Below are 16,116 nucleotides of genomic sequence, written 5' to 3'. Positions count from 1 at the left end.
TTCTTAGTTTCAAAGAAAGAATGAGAAATGGATACATGGTAACCCTTCTGGAACATTTTTTTTAATTCAAATTTAAAGTTGCAAAAATAGTACAAAGAATATCCATATATTGTTTACTCAGATACACTTATTCACATTTTACTCCATTAGTTTTATTATATATATTTTATTATATTTATTATTATTATTATCTCCCTTCCTCCCTCTCTCTTTCTCTTTTCTCTCTCTCTTCTCTCCCTTCTTGTTTCTCCCTCTTTCTCTTACTCCCATTTGAAGGTAAGTTATATTCATCATGGTCTTTGACTCCTAAATATTTCAGTGTATATTTCTTAAGAATAGGGACATAGTTATCAACATCAGTAAATTTAACATGATGCCATACTTTTTTGTTTGTTTCTTTGTTTTTGAGACAGGGCCTCACTCTGTTGCCCAGGCTGGAGTGCAGTGCCTTGAACAAGGCTCACTGTACCCTTGAATTCCTGGGCTCAATCCATCCTCCTACCTCAGCCTTCCGAATAGCTGGGACCACAGGCACAAGCCACCTCGTCTGGCTAATTTAAATTTTTTTTTTTTTTTTTGGTTGAGACAGGGTCTCATTATGTTGTCCAGGCTGGTCTTGAACTCCTAGGATCAAGGAATCCTCCTTCCTCAGCCTCCTAAAGTGGTGGAATTACAGGCATGAGCTACAGCACCTGGCTGATACCATACTTTTATCTAATATATTGCTTATATTCCATTCATGTTAATGGATGAAATAGTGTTTTTCATAGCAATTTCCCTTTCCCCTCCCCCAGTGTGGGATCCAGCCCGTGGTCCATATTGAATTTAGTCATGTTTCCATAGCCTCCTTTAATTTGGAACGTTTGCATAGTCTTTGTCTTTTATGACAATTTACATTTTTGAATAATATAGTATCCCTTTTTTCTAATAGAATGTTCCTCATTTGGGGTGTCAACCTAAATAACAAACGGAGAGAGACTCTCTAAAGAAAAAAGGTATTTATGAGGGAATACAGCCAGCCGTGGGAATATGCATGCTATAGTAAACCATGTGAGTATTTAAGGAGGTAAAGAAACACAAAGGTTTTCAGCTGGGTGCGCTGGCTCACACCTGTAATCCCAGCACTTTGGGAGGCCAAGGTGGGTGGATCATTTGAGGTCAGGAGTTTGAGATCAGCCTGGCCAACATGGTGAAACCCCATCACTACTCCAAATACAAAAATTAGCCGGGTGTGGTGGCATGCGCCTGTAGTCCCAGCTTCCTAGGAGGCTGAGGCAGGAGAATTGCTTGAATCCGGGAGATGGAGGTTGCAGTGAGCTGAGATCACACCACTGTACTCCAGCCTGGGTGATAGAGTGAGACTCCGTCTCAAAAAAAAAAAAAAAAAAAAAAAGGAAGAAGGAAGGAAGAAAGAAAGAAAGAAAGAAACAGGTTTTTAGAGGAAAATAATTAGGATTACATAATTATTTTGAAATATTATCCTTGGCTATAAAAATCAATTACAAGGGTGATTCTGGTCTGAGGTTGGACAGGTAATTAGTGGGCAGATGTTCTTGCAGAAGTGTTTTTTGTGTAAGGCTGTTATGGCCTTTGTGCAAGATTGTGTTTTTGCAGTCTTTTGTGAGGGTTTGTGTTATCAGGCATACAAGCATGAGAACCCTCTCTTCATGGCCTTCCTTAGCTCTTTTTGTCAGGGGTTTCTTAACATTAGCGACTTCATTTTGATTCTGACAACTTTCATGGCAGTTTGTTTAATGTTTTCTCATGCTTAGATTCAAGCTTGGATTAGGTTACTCATCCCTGTCTAAGTGATGCTGTGTCTATCTCCGGATCTGGAGGCATGTGATGTTCCTTACTGGGGAATGTTAATTTCAATCACCTGGTCAAGGTGTTGTCTGATTTTTCCACTGTGTATTAATGTTCTTTTCTCCCCCCTGAAGTTTGTTAAGATATACTTTAAGATGGTGCCAATATTCTGCTTCTCAAGAAAATGTCCCCCTAAATTTAGCATCCGTGGATGGTCCTTGCCTGATCCAATCCTTACCATGATGGGTAGGAGCTGATTTTCATCTCCAGTACTCCTTCCACATGTACCAGGCTGGGCTGTGTGAGGCTCTCGTGGTCACAGTGGTGCTGGTGTAACCCCAGGGCCACCACACATTGATCCTTACCTGTGCCTAGCACTGTGCCTTGGTGACTCATGCCTTGAGCCTCACCCCTTGGCTCAGGGCCATTGTCTCAGAGTTGGGAGACCTCTGGGTCATTAGGTTGGGTGTCTCATCTCTTCCATCCTTGATAGACAGTGTTGGAGTGAGGCAGACACCCATTCCAGGTCTGGATTATTCATTAGAAAGTCCTTCCTTCTATTGGCTATAGTTTTTCTCCCTGACATTTTGAGGGTCTTATTTCTCTATCCTCAGGAAAGATCAAAAAGAAATCTAACCCTCCTGCACATGACAGCACTTCTAGTCATGATCTAATGTGGTCCTGACAGTCACTGGGTGGGATGGGAATGTGCAGAGAAGCACAGGAACATGGTGAGTGGGGAGGAGAAGAAGGGAACTGATGCCCACCAAGTCCTATCTATGTTCCAGGCACATGTGGGGGGCGTTAGGTGCATTAACTGAAATTTTACCAGAACCCTCTGAAGAATGCATGATTTCCTCCAAGCTCCAACAGTGTAGTGCGGGTTGTCCATTTTATTCTCATTAGTATCTCCAGTACCTACAACAGTACCTGACCCATGATTGGTGCTCACTATATATTTGTTGAATGAATGAATGACTTTTACAGATGAGGAAACAGTCTCAGGAAGGTTATGTCATGTGTACCCAGCCATGCAGCTGGTCAGATTGCAGGGCTAGATTTCTGGCATGGTAGGATGACTTGAGGGCTCTTACTGTTACTCACTGAATGAGTAATACTTTTGGAAGATAGTTGAGAGAAAGAATATTTTCAAAGTGTTGCTGTAGATTGAAAGGCACAGTTTGAAAACACTGGGTTGGTGAGTGTGCCATCCTAGGGTCAACCACCGGGGCTGTTCCGTGAACCCAATAGAACAGGAGCTATGTGCCCTGCCAGCCTTTCTGGATCACTTTCCTTTGGGGCATTTGGGGGAAGGTAGCTTGTCTCCCGTCCACTTCTTTTTCAGTTTGAGTTGTACCCACTCCTCCCATCTTCCTGCTGCTAACATGGCTCTCAGCACCAGGGCCATGGTCCTCTGGGCTGCCCCAGCCCTGGTTCCTGCACACCCATATTCTTCAGCTTAAACTGCCACTGGCATAGGGGAAGTCCCGGAGTCACTGGGGGACTCTGCTATCCTCTGCAGGGGTGGAGGCAGGGCCCTAAAAGAGGGAGGAGAGGTGGAAGAGAAGGGTGTGCTGTGGGTGCGGAGGCATGGAGACCACTTCCGTTGGAATGGTGGCTCTCTTCTGGGTCTTCATTGTCCCACCACAGGGCTGCCTCTCTCTGACCCACTTGTTTTCTCCGGGGTCTCTGCCAGCTACCATGATGCAGAGCTGCACCCACAGTGCACCCTTCTCTTCCACCTCTCCTCCCTCTTTTAGGGCCCTGCCGTCAAGGCTACCTCCTGAAAACTCCAAATGCCATCCCTGCATAGTGTAGACCTCCCAACCTCCTCTTCATATGAGACTTTAACCCATCTGAAAAATACAATTAATGAGCTTTTAAAAGCTTTTTAAAATGGCCATTCAAGGCTGGGTATGGTGGCTAATGCCACCATGGTGGGTCCCCAAGGTGGGTGGACCACTTAAGCCCAGGAGTTTGAGACCAGTCTGGGCAGCAGAGTGAAACCCTACTATAAAACACACACACACACACACACACACACACACACACACACACACAGAGAAAACAATTAGCCAGTTGTGGTGGTGCACACCTGTGGTCCCAGCCACTCAGGAGGTTGGGGCAGGAGGATCTCCTCAGCCTGGAGGTCAAGGCTGCAGTGAGCTGTGATCATGCCATTGCACTCTAGCTTGGGCAACAGAGCCAGACCCTGTTGCAAAAAAAAAAAAAAAGAAGTGGCCTTGTTCAAGCCACTGCACTCCAGCCTGGGCAACAGAGTGAAACTGTCTCAAAAAAAAATTTTTTTTTCATTAATTCCTGACCTCCCCAGCAAAGAACAAGCATGTGTGTGTTTTTAAATATAGGTTTTATTGTTATTCAGGTACAGTGAGGCCAACAGATCAGGAGATGGCTGTCATTGAAAAGATTGTGTGTTACCATTTCCAAGAGGAGGCCACACCGTGCAGGGCCACACAAGGAAGCTCTGGCGTCAGTGCCAGAATCAGTGCAGGGGTCAATCGGGAGGCAGAGGGAGTGAGGGGAACATGGGGACAAGAGCCTTTATTGTGGTTTCCGAGGGAAGGAATGGGCGAGGCAGGGTAAACAGAACTGGGGACTGGCCAGTTTGAATAATTTTCATGGGCTCTGGGCACACTTACACGTAGACATAAAGCTGTCTATGTATAGACATAAACAGTAGGGGCTGTCCTGAGTTGCTGGAACCTAGCCCTAGGATGCTTAGGAGAGGGGAATGTGGTGGGCCCTGAGTGTGACAGGCCATGGAAGAGGTGTGAGGTATGGGCTCAAAGTGACTGGTTTGCATATGAAAGGCCTGCTGGCAAGTGGGGAGTCCTTTATCAGCTCTGGGAATTGTGGGAAGACAGTCCCTCCAAGGTCAACAAGGCTCCAGATGTCAAAGCATCAGAAATACAAAAAATAGCACTTGGCATAAGATTAAAAAAATATGGGCCAGATCAAATTTATAGACTGGGCTCCCCTTCCCATGGATTAAGCAAACCAACGACCTTTCTGTTTCTTTCATGATGCACTCATGGGCCTCTAAGGTGGCACAGGAGGCTCACTGTAGGGTTCAAAGCAAAGCCTTTGGAGTCAGGCTCTGTCAGCCTTGTTATTTGTGTGAAATCAGGCAAGTCAAACACCTTCCCAAGTCCCAGTTTCCTTGTCTATGAGGTAGACTGAACTAATAACAGTACCTACCTCACAGGACTAGTGTCCGTTTAAAGGAGGTAGTGTATCTAATATGTACCTAGTTAATGTAACCGCCCTACGGATTCATCATACTGGCTGCCAAGATAGAGCTGATTTATCAAGACAGGGGAATTGCAACAGAGAAAGAGTTTAATACCTGCAGAGCTGGCTAAATGGGAGACTGGAGTGTTATTCTTACTCAAATCAGCCTCCTCGAAAATTCAGAGGCTAGAGTTTTTAAAAGATTGTTTGGTGCTGATATGGTTTGGCTGTGTTCCCACCCAAATCTCATCTTGAACTGTAGTTCTCATAATCCCCATGTGTTGTGGGAGGGACCCAGTGGTAGGTAATTGAATCATGAGGACAGTGATCTCCACCCGGTTCTCATGATCTGTGGTTTTATAAAGTGTTTCCCCTACTTCACTCTGCCCTTCTTGCTGCTGCCATGTAAAGAAGGACATGTTTGCTTCCCCTTCCCCCATGATTGTAAGTTTCCTGAGGCCTCCTCCACCCTGCTGAACTGTGAGTCAATTAAACCTCTTTCCTTTCTAAATTACCCAGTCTCAGGAATATCTTTATTAGCAGTGTGAGAACGGACTAATACTGGTGTGTTCCCAGACCAAACCGAGGGTCTGGCTACTTATTCTCATGGCCCAATAATGAGATACAGATGAACTGGGAAAGAAGAGAGTTTATTTCTGTAACCAGGTACAGGCAGAAGGCCTGGAAAATATCAGCAGGCCAAGTCAAAATTACAAAGCTTTCCAGAGCTTATATACCTTCTAAGCTATATGTCTACGTGTAAGTGTGCATTCATCTAAAGACATAAACGACTAACTTCTTTGAATCTATAACTAAGGTCTGAGTTTTGAAGACCTTCCTCCAGAGCCTCAGTAAATGTACTTAATCAAGATGGGTCCAGGGGCCAGGGGTGATTACCCTTTTCTTGTCTCCTGCTAAACCATGGAGGTTTGAGGAACTCCTTTAGACCCCCCAAAAAACTTGTCAAGACCTGGGGAATTTCTTCAGACCCCCAGTAAAAACTTGTTTAATCCTAAATGGGTCGTGTTAAGAATTCCTTTGTTATCTTGTCATGCATCAAGGTCCCGGAAAGGCCTGGGCAAAACTCTTGGTGGGCTTTTGTTACATTCCAGCCTTCGTATGATGGCAATGGCTCTATCAGCTTTTTATTTTTTTATTATTTTAATTTTTAAATTTTTATTTTTATTTTTTTTGAGACGGAGTCTTGCTCTGTCTCCCAGGCTGGAGTGCGGTGGTGCGATCTCGGCTCACTGCAAGCTCTGTCTCCCGGGTTCATGCCATTCTCCTGCCTCAGCCTCCCAAGTAGCTGGGACTACAGGTGCCCGCCACCACACCCGGCTAATTTTTTGTATTTTTAGTAGAGATGGGGTTTCACCATGTTAGCCAAGATGGTCTCGATCTCCTGACCTCATGGTCCGCCTACCTCGGCCTCCCAAAGTGCTGGGATTACAGGCGTGAGCCACCGCGCCCAGCCTCAGCTTTGAATCTTTAACTTCACCATTCAGTCGGTGCTGAAACAGTTGCTGGAACAGTTGTTATGAAGGCCTGCCTGTTCAGCTGTTAGTGAGATCTGGCCTGCCACAGGTGGGCAGGGGGCTAGGGAATGGGAGTGCTGATTTGTTGGGTTGGAGATGGAATCACAGGAAGTTGAGGCTGTCCTCTTGCCATGAGTCAATTCCTGGTTGGGAGCCACATGACCAGATGAGCCAGTTTACCAGTCTAGGTAGTGCCAGCAGGAATGCAGGGTCTGAAAAATATCTCAAACACCAATCTTAGGTTCTACAATAGTGATGTTACCCATAGGAGCAACTGGCTGCATGACTCCTGAGCCATAATTCCTAAGCTTCTGGCTAATTTGAGTTTTACAAAGGCACTCTGGTCTCCAGGCAAGGACGAGGTTTGTTTCTGGAAAGGACTGTTATCATCTTTGTTTCAAAGTTAAACTATAAACTAAAATTTTCTATGGTTAGCTGGCCTATGCCCAGGAATTAATAGGGCATTTTGGAGATGAAAGGCAAGATGGAGTCAGTTGGGTCAGATCTCTTTCACTGTCATAATTCTCTCATTTTTATAATTTTTGCAAAGCCGGTTTCATTAATAGGAGGGTTGCTATTACTAGAATGCAAGTTCCATGAGGTCAGAGACTGTGTTTTGTTGCACATACTAAATAAGTATTTGTTGAATGAATAAATTCTAAGACTTTTAAGGAGTTTTTATGTTTTGTTTTTAAATTTAATTGTTTACGTTGGTAACAACTTTAAGAAGTTATAAAAACAGAAACTATATTTAAAAATGCAGTGAAAATTCTCCCTGGCCTCTTTGTCCCTGATCTGCCCAGTTCTTCCTGTTCCCCAATAAGTAACCCCTCTTCTTAGTTTCTTTTTTTTTTTTTTTTTTGAGATGGAGTCTCGCTCTGTCGCCCAGGCTGGAGTGCAGTGGCTGGATCTCGGCTCACTGCAAGCTCCGCCTCCCGGGTTTACGCCAATCTCCTGCCTCAGCCTCCCGAGTAGCTGGGACTACAGGCGCCCGCCACCTCGCCCGGCTAATTTTTTGTATTTTTTTAGTAGAGACGGGGTTTCACCGTGTTAGCCAGGATGGTCTCGATCTCCTGACCTCGTGATCCACCCGTCTCGGCCTCCCAAAGTGCTGGGATTACAGGCTTGAGCCACCGCGCCCGGTCCCTCTTCTTAGTTTCTCATAGATCATTCCAGAGATCTTATATTATTGCTTAATTGCCCATATAGATTCTAACTTTCCTCTTTTTTTATGCAGCAAGTAGCATATTATACATGCTCTTTTGCACCTTGTTTTATCACTTAACACTGTATCTTGAAGATTTTCCACATAAGTGAATAATTCCCCATTATTTTTATAGCTGTCTAGTGTTCCATTGTATGAATGTACTGTACCTTATTTACCTGTTGTCTATGATGGACATTTGAATTGCCTCCTGTGTTTTGTTTTGTTCTTACAATGATGTAATAAGACCAGTGTTTTAAAATAAAATTGTTTTGATTTCTTTATGCTTCATTAAAATAAATTGACTTGGCTGCCATGATTCCCACACTCCCACATGCTGCCTAAGGCTAAGGTTTGGGGGCCACCCATGCCTCCTTCCCTTCTGCCATAGGGCAGTAGCAGCATCCCTGGATGGTGAGTTTGGGAACTAGTTCTTTTTCCATGGAGGAAAAGCGTGTGCCCTGTCAGACCACAAGCTGCCTTGGCCTCTCCCTCCCTTGCCCATGCCAGTTCCTGCCTTATCTTTCTTTGGGATAGCTGTGGCTCTTTCAGTCCCCACACTTCTCCAGCCCCCACATTCCAGTAGTTCCAGAGCACAGCTAGCCAAGAGGTGTGTGGAGGCTGGGAGCGCCTGTGGTATTTTCCTCCATGTGGGCTGCAGGGGTTTGACCAGGGCCCACGGGTGTCATTTGCACCTGTGTAAGCTCTGCACACACTCAGAGCTGGCCCTGTGCGGGACCCCTGGCCCCCTCCTTGCCTCATCCGACCCTCTGGAATCCTGTCTGCCGCTTGCCAGGCCCCTGGTTGGTGCCCACTGAGCGTGCAGCATCCCTGATGAGCAGAGGGCACCTGGCCCTGGAGCCTGTGCCTCAGTCTGACTCCAGATGGGGTGGGTCTCCTCACGTGCCCCAGACCTGGCGGCCCCTGGATAAAGCCACATCTTCTCCATCCTCTGTGAAATGAATGGATGAATGATGAGTGGCCTTCTGGGTTTTCTGTAACCAAGCCGTAGACCCCTCTAGCCTCCCAGGGGGTCCCTCTTCTGTACCCCCCTCCTTTCCTCCCTGAGCAAGGCTTCCTGGGAGGCTCTGAGTTTCCCTGACTCTTGTGAACTTGATTACCACAGCCTGCTCCTTACACTGTGGGAGAAGCAGCCTGCCCTGCTGTTTCCAGCCCTTCCTCCTACAGGAGTGGGGGCTGGTGAAGCCACTCTTCTTGGAGGGACTTACTCCCAGGCCTATAGCAGGGGTTGCGGGGGTGTATTTCATAGCCCCAAAAGACACTTAAGGGAGGAAATAACAAGCAGTCAACTCTGGCTGCTGTGTCTTGGGCATCCAAGACGCACCCCAGGCTGGCAGGGGTGGGGGTGCTGCTTCCTTCTGCATTTCCTGCCATTGTTCCTTGACCCACTTCCGGGAATTCTCCCTGGGCTGGGAGGGCTGGACAACCGCAAGGGAGGCAGAGGAGGTCTGGCTTTTCTCGACACCCTATGACCTGGCTGCTACTCTGCTCTGCTCAGTCCTGAGGGCTCCTAAGCTGGAGGTCCAGCTGCCATGTACAGCTCTCTGGTCCATGAGGCCTCCTTGGGCCCTGCCTCCCAGTCCCCAAGAAGAGAAGCCTCAGTACTCTGGGGGATTGACAGGGAACCTAGATACCCGGGTCCTGGGGCTGACTCAGCCATTCTCCCACTTGAGCAAGTCACTCCCCTCTGCCACCCCAGTTTTCTCGTGATGGACAGGGTGACTCTGATCTCTGATGTCGCATGGACTCATGTGTCCTCTATACCTACTGTCTGGTCTTTGTGACATTGCCTAGGTCCTGAGGACAATTCAGTCAACATACCTTCTGGCACTAGCCCCTAGGATGGAGACACTACAGGACCCAAGCTTATTAAGCGATGGTAAAAACCCTGCTCCATGCTATGAAGGAATGGAACACAAATCAGTTTACATTCTAGAAAATATGGCTGCTAGCACTGTGAGGGGACTTCGAACCCTGGATTGAATATTAGTGAATATCTCTCCCCCTCTATCCCCTTCTTTCAGGAAGGGTTAGAAAATGGACCTTGAGTGTATATTACATTTACTGCCTTGCTAGAAGGGCATGGGCAAGGCGACAGAGTCTGCTGCTTTCAAGAAGGATGGAAAAAGAGGGATTTCATTGTTGAGAAGCTTAAATAAGTGGCTAGTTTTTTATTTTAATTTTTATTATGATAAATAGACATAAACACTACCATTTTAACCATTTGTGAGCACACAGTTCAGTGGCGTTACGTGCATTCACGATGTCATGCAGGCATTCCCACCGTCCACCTCCAGAATGTTCTCATCTTCTAAAACTGAAACTCTGTACCTGTTCAATAATAAATCCTCACTTCCTCCTCCCCCAAGCTTGTCGCAGCCACCATTCTACTTTCTATGAATTTGACTACTCTAGCTACCTCATATAAGTGAACTCATACAATAGTTGTTGTTTTGTGACTGGCTGATTTCACTCTGCAGAATGTCTCCAAGGTTCATGATATTGTAGCATGTGTTGAAATCTTCTTTTTTGAGACTGAATAATATTCCATTGTATGGATGGACCACATCTTGTTTATCTACTCCTCTGTTGATAGAGACTTGGTTTGCTTACACCTCTTGGCTATTGTGAATAATACTGCTGTGAACACAGGTATGCAAATATCTAGGTCTCTGATTTCAATTTCTTTTGGGGTATATATCCAGAAGTGGAATTGCTAGATCACATGCTTATTCTATGTTTAATTTTTTGAGTAACTGCTATACTGTTTCCCACAGTGGCTGCACCATTTTACATCCCTACCTGCCGTGCACAAGCATTCCAGTTTCTCCATATCCTGGCCAACACCTGTGATTTTTCTCTCCAGGAATGTGTGTGTGTGTGTGTGTGTGTGTGTGTGTGTGTTTATAATAGCCATCCTAATGAATGTGAAGTGGTATCTCAGTGTGAGTAATCAGTTTTAAAAATCACCTAGTGGCTGGGCGCCATGGCTCATACCTGTAATCCCAGCACTTTGGGAGGCCGAGGTGGGCGGATCACAAGCAGGAGTTCGAGACCAGCCTGGCAAACATGGTGAAACCCCATCTCTACTAAAAAATTGCAAAAATTAGCCAGGCATGGTGGCATGTGCCTATAATCCCAGCTACTCAGGAGGCTGAGGCAGGAGAATTGCTTGAACCTGGGAGGCAGAGGTTGCAGTGAGCAGAGATCATGCCACTGCACTGTAGCCTGGGCGACAGAGCAAGACTCCATCTCAAAAAAAACCAAAAGAAAAACACCTATTAGGTCAAGATTGCAGTTTTATTTCATAGGGTCATAAAAATCTGTATTCCAATCAGTATTTGCAGAGACCAGAAAAGGAATGGTCCCAGATGACAGGGGTACTGTTCATCCATCAGGAAAAAGCAATTAAGAAGTACACCTGTGGCTGTTCACCAGCCTAACATGGCCTTGTGCCCTGACAGTAATATGCAAGGTAAGTCCAGTTCCCAGGAGGCAAGCAGAAGTCACACACAGACACCAGGCAACAGGTTCTGATGGTCACAGGCCACTCTCTGCCCCTGGTTTCCTGCTGCCCCTACAGAGGGGCAGACTACATGGTGAGCCCACTTCATAGCTTCCTCTGCACTCTTTGAAGGGAGCATGTGCCAACCATCGCACTGCCAACCTACTCTTTCCTAATAACCCATCCATGTGCCCCACCCCTCCTGTCAGTCAGAAATGCAGCCTCTGGTGTGTGTGGTACGGACCGCTCAAGGCCTCTCAGGAGTGGGGCCTGTTTCCCCTGCCCCAGTATCCTTTTCTCCCTGTCCCTGAAGACAGGAAGGTTTCTTTGCTTTTCTGGTACAATCACTGCTGGCTGAGCCCCGGGATTCCAATACAGACGGCCTGTGTAGACGTGGGTTGTATGAGCTGCTGGGGCTCAGGGGCAGTGTGGGGCTGATGAGATACTGACCTGGTGGACTGTCAAGGGCTCATGGGAAGACAACCCTTCATCTCTGTGGAGGGGCGGGAAGGGGCCAAGGTGGACCTTGGGAAAGGAAAGGTATCTCTTATCTCTTCCCATGCCCAAGTATTTCCCCAGGGGCCAGGCCTTCCAGGAATGGCGCATGGTGGTGACTGGGTATGGGGGTGCAGGGGAGCCCTCGTGGGGTGCCAGGTGACTGTCAGACCAGCCTCGTCTGAGTGGTGGCAGTGAGGGGTCTGGCAGAGGAGCCAGGGTGCCTTAGGCCAGTTTTCTACATTTGACTTCTCTCTCCTCTCAGGTTCCTGGGGGAAGCCAAGGTCCCACTCCGAGAGGTCCTCGCCACCCCTAGTCTGTCCGCCAGCTTCAACGCCCCCCTGCTGGACACCAAGAAGCAGCCCACAGGGGTAAGTGCCCATCAGCCTCTGCCAGGTTATGGTCCAAGGCATTGCCAGGTGGCTTCCTCTTTGGGCCTTGCCATTCTGACCCCAGACACGTGTCTGACTTCAGCTCCCAGGAAGCAGGCCTGGCCCTCCCTGACCAGAGTTTGCCGTGTCTGGAGAGGCACTGGACTAGGGGAGATGGGAAGGGCAGAGGGAGCCCCGACGCCATCTGCAGGGCTCAAGTCAGCCTTGGCTCGCAGCAGCTCGGCCTGTCCCTTGGTCTGGGGCTGCCTGTCTGGCCACCTCCTGTCCCCAGCTTCCTGGTCAGCCTTGGCTATAGCCCACCTAGTCTCCCTGGCAGACCTCCCCTCCTCCCTCACCACCCAGCCCTCTTTTCCACATTCAGAATCTCTGAGATATCTGGGTCACAGGGCATGAGGGAGGGGGGAAACAGCCCTCTCCCCTGCCCACCGGGACCCTCTTCCTTTTCCTCCGTTGTTCTTCCTGCCCCTCCCCTGGCCTTCTCAGCACTCCCCAAGTCCAATCAGACAATTCCCAGCCCTCCTCTCTGCCTGTTATTTTTAGTGAGCTAAATATACCCTGCAGGGTTCTCTCTTCCTGGTAGAATTCTTGACCTCTCCTGTGGGCCAGCCCCGCCTTCCAGGATGTACCAGGAACCATGGATTGGAAGTACTTCCTCCCTGTGAGGTCTGGGGGATTCAGGTCCCGTCTTCTCTCAGGCAGGGCAGCTGCACTGCCCCGTGGCGGGTGTGTGAGGCCAGGGCTCCTGGCTGGCTGGGTGAGTCAGGAAGTGGCTGGTCTGGGCAGATCTCTGAATGGAATGAGACTGGATGCTGAGACCTAGAGAAAAGGAACCCCTGAAGTCACACAGTCAGTGGCTGTCCCCACAGGGGCCTGGACTAGGAGCTCATCCCCTAGACCCTCTGGTGGAATGGTGGTGGATGGACTCCTGGTTCACTGAACTCCCAGTCTGCTGCCCTCCCAGTGCTGGACTTTGCTCCCGAGGGGTCTTAGGCTGGGGATGGCCGGGCTGTCCCCTTGATGGGAGATGTCACTTCCCAGGAGAGTCCATCCCTTTCCCACACAGGGCTCACTGGCAGAACGTTCTGGTTTAGAGCAGTATTCACCGAGCCTGTCTCTATCACCCTGAGTCCCCTGTCATCCTCCCTTTGAGCCTCCAGTCCCTTAACACTCCCTGTGGTCAAGGAGGACCCCAAGGAGTTCTGGAACTACCCCTTCAGGGGTCCCGAGGAGTCTCAGACCCAACCCTCGAGGCACAGAACACGGAGGGAGAGATGACAGGTACCAAGGCAGCTGGCGAGAGAGAGCCTTGGGGTCAGGCTTGGTTCTCACTTCCTTGCTGGGATGCCAGCATCTCTCCACTCCAGCTCTGTGTGCATCCATGACTGACATTTCCTGCCCTTCGGTCCCCTCCAACCTCAAAGGCCTGTCCAGCCCCAAGGCAGAACTTTCCATAGCTGGTCCCTGTTCATGGGGCCGTGCCAGGCTGGGGCCATCCCCTCCATGCTTCCCCTCGCCTACTCCTGCTCCTCATTCACACACTGTCTGGGCTTCAAGCTTACCAGCGGGGAGCCTGCTGCCTTCTCTTCCCTGGCCAGAGATTCCTGGCTGTCTGCAGAACTTTATAATCCTTCACCAACCATGTGTCCAAGAAGGGTGTGCGAGATCCAGGAGGTAGATGGGAGAGAGTGCTGGACCCTGCTGGGTTGAGCCCCACTAACTGAGCACGGGCTGGAAATGGAGTGGGTAGGGGAACCTCCTCCCTGTTGCCCAGGAGGGAGTCATCACCTGTGCAGAGGGTCTAGGACCAGATTCTAGTCTGTGTGATGGCATTAAGGTCACAGAGCAGCCCCACACAGGTCGTACGACCCTATGGGCTGGGGCTTCCTGCCTGGGACCTGGGCTGGCTGCACTGTAGTGTGAGGTAGGGATAACTGGAGGTGTGCTTGGCAGGGACAGAGAGCCAACAACATTGAGGGTTCTCGCTGGCCACTCACTGAGACCTCATGTCTCAGCTGAGCCCAATCAGCAGAGCATGCCAGGTGCCTCCAGTTCATTGTAGCTCAGTTGCCTCTAAGGGCCAAGGAACCTGCTGATGGGGTGATAGGAGTGAATACAGGGCCAGTGGGCTCCTTAGGAAACTCCGGCAGACTGAGAGGCGTGGGGGAGGCCAGGAGTCCTGCCGCAGACTGACTGCCGACCCTGTTTGCCTTTTGCTCAGTGTTCTCACCCGAGTCTCTTCAGATATGGCACGCTGGGCTGTGTGCCATGTAGGATGCTAAATCTACCGTCTGGCAGCTGCTAGGTTGATGGGGGAAAACACTCCCCCTGTCCTGGAGGAACCTCCAGGCCATGGGGATTTAGGACACACGGAGGAAAAGAAGTAGCATCCTCCCAGATGTATTTTAAGAGCAGCTCACTCATGAAGGTGTGGACACATGGAGAAAACTCAGTAGGCATCACCCAGGCCTTAAAGCCGGAGTCGGGTCACAAAGGAGGACAAGAGCCCACGAAGCCCAGTGGTGTGCAGGTCAGGGAGCCAGGAGGCACTGTGTGTTGGGAGCAGGGACCTGAAGTGGGCAGGACAGTGCTCAGTGAGTCCCTGAGCTTTCTTCAACGGTATGGAGCTTCTGCCAACCAACCCTGGATCAACTCAGGGCCACAGCTACCCTCCGCCTGCTTCTGGAGGTTGTCTGAGGGAGAGGTGAGTGAGGGCCAGGCACATATCAGGCCTGTCTTGTCCACACGGGACATGTGTGTTAGGGGAGGTGAGAGTGGGCTGGTCTGGGTTTTGGTTTTGATGAGCTCAGTGTTGGAGAGCTGTGGTCGAGGAAGTAGGTGGCACACAATGGGTTGGGCGTGGCAGGGTGGGCAAAGGACCCCAGAGCCTGACCACACAACCTAGAGGAGGGTCACGGCCAGGGAGGGTCTGAGGAGGTCATTCGCCTTCAGTTTCCTGAACCCTCTTAGCCTGGGGCCAGACAGGAGCCTCAAGTTCTGCTGATGTTGACTGTGGGCCCCAAGGCAGCAGATGAGGGTGACCGAGGTTACCCTGCTGCAGGGCAGGATGTTTGGTGGGCACACGATTGACTGACAATGGCCTTGTGCGGGGAGAGCCCTGGAGTGCTGCTGGGCTGGAGACCTGAGGACCTGGGCTGTCAGGCGGGGACCTGTGATGTGGAGGACCTTGAGGAGGGTCCCACTGGGACTCTAGGCCCAGGTTGTGTGGTCTGGGAGAGCACAGGGCTCCTATACATCCCCCAGGAGGAAAATCTCAGCTCTGTTTGTCTAGAGAAGGAGACAGGGGCTGAGCTGTGATGTCACGGTGAGGGTACAAGGTCCTGGTCCTGGGTGGGGCCCACGGGCATGCCCACTTTCCCTTAAGAGCCTCACCAGAGCCAAAGAATTTAGGAATTCACCATCAGATCCTGAAGCCGTGGTCACTGGGGCTCATGCCCTGGTGCTGAGATCTCTTCTAGACTCTGAGCTCCAGAGCCTCTGGAGCTGCAGGGATGTGCCTGTGGCTTCCTGATGGGCAGCTAGAAGACGGACCTTGCTCTGTGCCAGAAGTCTCATTCAAGGGCCCAGAGCCACCCGGATGGTGCCAGTTCTTCAGGAGGTTGGTGTGGAGCTGTCGGTGTAGAAACACCGGATGCTCAGGAAACCCCAGGAGGGGCTGCCTAAGTGGTCTCCGGAGCCCTCTGTCTGAGAGGGCTGCTCCTGTCTGCATCCTGGAGAGGGCTGCTCCCGAGCCCCAGTGCTGAGGAGCTGGCACTGGGCATGGTGTGGAGGAGTTACACTCCGGCGGCCCCACCTCTCACAGAGACGGTGTATAGCAGCCCCCAGGTGGTGTGCAGCGACTGGATAGCAGGGTGAGCCCCTAGAAACAGGAAGGGGCGCTCTTCCAGG

At 49.7% G+C, this 16,116-nt stretch overlaps 1 protein-coding gene across 34 annotated transcripts in view; it reads left to right on the top strand.

Moving 5' to 3' along the window:
* The window catches only part of DYSF (dysferlin), a 232,292-nt gene that overhangs the window by 39,370 nt on the left and 176,806 nt on the right, over nt 1–16,116 (top strand). For 27 of the 34 annotated variants that reach the window (XM_028832409.2, XM_028832404.2, XM_028832406.2 and 24 more), the window contains exon 4: nt 12,084–12,189. In XM_028832409.2, coding sequence (XP_028688242.2) covers nt 12,084–12,189 — 106 coding nt within the window. Of the gene's footprint in view, nt 1–12,083; nt 12,190–14,159; nt 16,080–16,116 lie in introns of those variants that run through there. The other 7 variants (XM_077959429.1, XM_077959428.1, XM_077959427.1 and 4 more) reach the window with 3 other exon arrangements.

This window comes from Macaca mulatta, chromosome 13 (genome assembly GCF_049350105.2).
Source record: "Macaca mulatta isolate MMU2019108-1 chromosome 13, T2T-MMU8v2.0, whole genome shotgun sequence".
Classification (NCBI taxonomy): domain Eukaryota; kingdom Metazoa; phylum Chordata; class Mammalia; order Primates; family Cercopithecidae; genus Macaca; species Macaca mulatta.
This window is presented reverse-complemented; position numbering and strand designations above follow the sequence as displayed.